The sequence below is a fragment of the Octodon degus genome, unplaced genomic scaffold, assembly GCF_000260255.1.
Source record: "Octodon degus isolate 3935 unplaced genomic scaffold, OctDeg1.0 scaffold00094, whole genome shotgun sequence".
NCBI lineage: Eukaryota > Metazoa > Chordata > Mammalia > Rodentia > Octodontidae > Octodon > Octodon degus.
Genome location: NW_004524670.1, coordinates 9,479,001 through 9,483,268, shown reverse-complemented (window position 1 = coordinate 9,483,268; position 4,268 = coordinate 9,479,001). Strand labels below are relative to the sequence as shown.

Below are 4,268 nucleotides of genomic sequence, written 5' to 3'. Positions count from 1 at the left end.
AGGAGAGGAGAGGAGAGGAGAGGAGAGGAGAGAAACAGAGACAGAGACAAAGACAGAGATAGAGACAGAGACAGAGACAGAGACAGAGACAGAGACAGGCAGACAGGCAGACAGACAGACAGACAGACAGATAGACAGACAGAGACAGGGACAGGGACAAGGACAGAGACAGAGACAGGAGAGGAGAGGAGAGGAGAGAAACAGAGACAGACAAAGACAGAGACAGAGACAGAGACAGACAGGCAGGCAGGCAGGCAGGCAGGCAGACAGACAGACAGACAGACAGACAGACAGACAGACAGACAGGCAGGCAGAGGCAGAGAGGCTTTTGACATATTCTCTGTGTCTTTTAAGTCTCACACTGTTCTGAAGGCTGTTCCAGAGAAGCATGAAGCAAAGGTTATAAGTGTGGGGTCCCATTAGTACCTGCATGTAGTAGAGTACATTCTCACAGACACACAGATGTCATGCCCAGGCTCCTGGGGAGGGCAGCCAACAACCTGCCAGAGACTGATATTTAATGCCATGTGCCAGAACACCAGCACTGTGCGGGCAACCTCCCCTCCCACAGGGTTTCCAGTAGTGGGTCTTCTTTGTTCGAAATATCCTACAAGGAGCCCTTCAGTAAGAACTATATTTAATTCGGTCTTTTTGTAGTCTCTATGCTTATGAACTATCTGGATATTTCATTCAAATTCAGATCTTATTTGATTAAAATCATAATGCTCATAAATAAATGACTAAATTTCCATTTAGTTTCAATTTCACTGACAACCTTGAGTTACTCAAGACTGTCAGATACTGGCATATAACAAACTGTCTGGTTTTAAAATAGTTTGCTTCTCCTGTTACAGACACGGGAGAAGCAAACTATTTTTCACCATGACACATTTTCTGTTACCTGTTTTAAATACCTTCAGATGAAAAGATGGCTTTCAGACTTTAATATCTGAGCATCAATGTTTTGAAACAAATGATGTCACCCTAGCCCTGCATAAATCTGTTCAGTGGTTCTCTGATACACTCGGGATGAAATGCCAAGTCCTCACACGAAGTGCCCAGCGCTCCATGGTATGCTCTGGTAATTGCTCAGCCATTGTTGGCCCTTTTTCCCCTTCCTCCAAAAGCTCCAGCCTCCCTGCCCTGTTCCAGCTCATTCACCCTGCCAAGGCATCTCTCACCTCAGGACCTTAGCACGTGCAGCTTTCGAGGCCCAGAATGCTTCACTTCTCACTTGGCCAATTCCTGCTCATCCTTTAGGTCTTATACTAAGCAGCACTTTCTCAGGCGGCTTCTCAGACCCCCTACTTCATGTCTTCTTCCTGTTAGTTTTTTCATTCTTTCCCTTTGTGCACCTTGTAAGTTTAATGTCAACCCCTCATTAGACTTTGAACTCCAGATGGTGAGAATCATGACTGGTAAATTAATCACTGCTAATGTCAACAAGTTTTTGTTGATTAGATGGAAAATGAAAAATTAATTTTGTTCCCTCTTTTAATTATGTCTTTTCCAGCTACAAATTTGGCACAGTAAGCAAGAGGGGCTGAGCCCCTACCTCACTCATGTTTGCAACAAACTGTGTTACCCAGGATGAGATGGAGGTAGACACAGAACTTGGCACATGGGCTATTGTGTTGGGTCCAAGGAAGGCCAGAAAAGGTGGTATTCTTCATGGACAGAAAAGTGGAGCAGCTAACTATATTGAGGAAGCAGAGGAAGGCAGGCAGGGAGTGGAAGCTGGAGAGGTTAGCAAGTGGGAGGGCTCCGGAATGTCACTTGGGATGGGCAGTCAGGGCCAGGTTGAGCAGGGCAGGCACTGGGTGAGGCAGCAATTTGGTCCCAGGGTGAGAAAGGGAGCCTGTGATGGGAAGGCTGCTCCCCAGGGGATGCAGGGGTGAAGAAAGGGCACTTGGGACATATCTTAACCAAGGGACCAGCAGGGAATGGGGAAGTTTCTGAGGAAGTCAATGCTCAGCCCCTGTAAGCGATCCCACAGTTAGAGAGCACCCAAGCGCTAGATCGCAAAGAAGTACATTCTGGATGACACTAGTAAGTAATGGTCAAGAGTAAAATGAACATTTCCCAGGGTACCCTTCAGCCTCACACAATGAGATGACTGGACCAAAGGTCAGTCTCTCTGTGTCTAAGAAAGGACAGTGAGGAAGAGAATGAAGCGCGCCAAAAGCCCAGTCACCCAATTTCTGCATCTGTGCTTGCCATAGCTTCTGACACCTTCCCCACGTCTACAATGGATTTTGGAAACCATGTTTCTCTCTGTTGCCTGCTCAACACTGTATTTCTTTTTTTTTTTTAATGTTCTTTCTTTCTTTCTTTCTTTCTTTCCTTCTTTTTTTCAGAACCGGGGATTGAACTCGGGCCCTTGCACTTGCCAGGGAAGCACTTATTCTACTAAGCCATCTCCCCGGCCCCAAACACTGTATTTCTTTATAAATCATCTGGGAAAAATAGCTTGCTGCCAACCCAAGATGCCCTAAAATGTCAATAGAAAATGCTGGCGGCCATTGTCGTGGAGCTAAAATAATAGATGACACTTACAGAAAACTGCTGTATTAACCATACTGTTAGAACAGGCTCTGTTCTAAGAACCTTATTTATTCAACTTGTTTAATCCTCATGAGAAAAACTCCACATGCAATAACTACTGCTATTGCCATTTTCCAGATGAGAAAATTGAGGTCCAGGGAGAGTGATGCCATTGAGATACGGGCCTAAAGACTCAAACCCAGACAGTCGGACTCCAGAGCCCCACTCTGGACCGCCACACTAGCTTGTTAAATTTGTCTGTACCTTACTATTTACAAAGCCCTTATCTGATCCTCTCAATAATGCTTCATAGTAAGGAACGTCTTTATCTCTATTGTACAGATAGGGGAACCGAGGCTGGGGGACAGTAAATACTGGTGTAGGATACCACGAGCACTAGTACCAGGGAGGGGCTGAAATCCATGATTCCTCACTCCTAAAATGCCACACCGTCTCTCACTTCTGCTTTTGCAGGCATATGGGTGAGGACTGAATTGCACCTACAGTCAGATCTGCAGGAGGATAAAGGCTACGCTGAGGGTTTATTGGGTTTGGCATGAAGGTCACAATCCCTGAAAACATGACGTATCTCCAACGTGAAATATGACTTCATATGGCTCCAGCGTCAGGGAGAACTCCGGGAGGAGAAGATAATGACCAAGAGAACGGGGACCCACGAGCTAGCACCAAAGACGAGCCTTGCTAGGAGCGGCTGGCGTCTGTCAGATGGCCATGCTGCGCCAGCAGCTTCGGAGAGTGACCAAAAAGCCTAGGCGGGGTTGCAAAGACAGATTAGAGAGGAGTCCTAGTCTGGACCCTCCCCGGAGTCCTCTATTGTGCCTTTTTCCGGTTAACGCCTCTCTTGTCTGCATGCCATCTCTTCCCCACCCCTCCCTTGCCGTGCCCACAGTGCCAAATGTTGTAATTGAACCTCTGGCTGCCGCTAGTACATTTGTCTCATCTCTCCATTACCCTAGAAGCAAATCAATTCTTTCGGGTCCTCTGATGGTTTCTAGTAGCCCGGGCATTGCAGCCCTGGCTCCTATTACCCACGAACTCATCCTCCTTCCATTACATGCTTCGCACCGAACCACATTTGCTTCCAATCCGCAGTGACCCCCCCCCCCGCCTTCTTTTTTTAACTGCAGTCCAATATTGCTGACATGGTTAGGAATCGGAAGCAATGGCTATCGCGGCCAACTCCCTGAGAAGCAGCGCTTGGGGCAGGGACAGGGAAGCCTAAAAGGTGTCTCCCTGGCTAGCAACATCATTGCCGCCAGGAGGACCTGCTGGCCAAGGGGCAGCTGCACGCAACCGTGCATCGTAGGGCTGCTACCCCTGCCTCCTGCCGCTGCCGCGGCTGCTATAGAAACACCAGCCGTACACACTGGGCTGAAATTAAACGCCCATGCTGGACTGAGACCGAGCCGGGATCAGCCTCCCGCCTTGGTCGCCATGGCAACGTGCCGAGCGACGCGGCGCGGGGATACTCACTCCATCGCGGAGCTCCGGGCTGCCGGGGCGCTGCTGCGGGGCTCGCCGCGCTGCTCCCCTCTGCGGGCGCCGAGCGCTCTGGCCGCGCCGCGTGCGAGGTGGAGCTAGGAGCCGTCTCCCCTCCCCGTCGGCAACCCTCCTCGCCTGGAGGGTTGAAAGTGAACGCTCGCTCGGCTCCCAGCCTGCGAGTAAGACGGGAAGCAATTGGATAATGTTCGCTGGGTGCTGGA

At 49.4% G+C, this 4,268-nt stretch overlaps 1 protein-coding gene across 4 annotated transcripts in view; it reads right to left on the bottom strand.

Moving 5' to 3' along the window:
- The window catches only part of Akap2 (A-kinase anchoring protein 2), a 553,389-nt gene extending 549,331 nt beyond the window's left edge, over positions 1–4,058 (bottom strand). For all 4 annotated transcript variants that reach the window (XM_023722921.1, XM_023722923.1, XM_023722922.1 and 1 more), the window contains exon 1: positions 4,039–4,058. In XM_023722921.1, the coding sequence (XP_023578689.1) occupies positions 4,039–4,043 (5 nt within the window). In that variant the 5' untranslated portion in view covers positions 4,044–4,058. The remainder of the gene's footprint in view (positions 1–4,038) is intronic.
- Between the last annotated feature and the right edge of the window lie 210 nt (positions 4,059–4,268).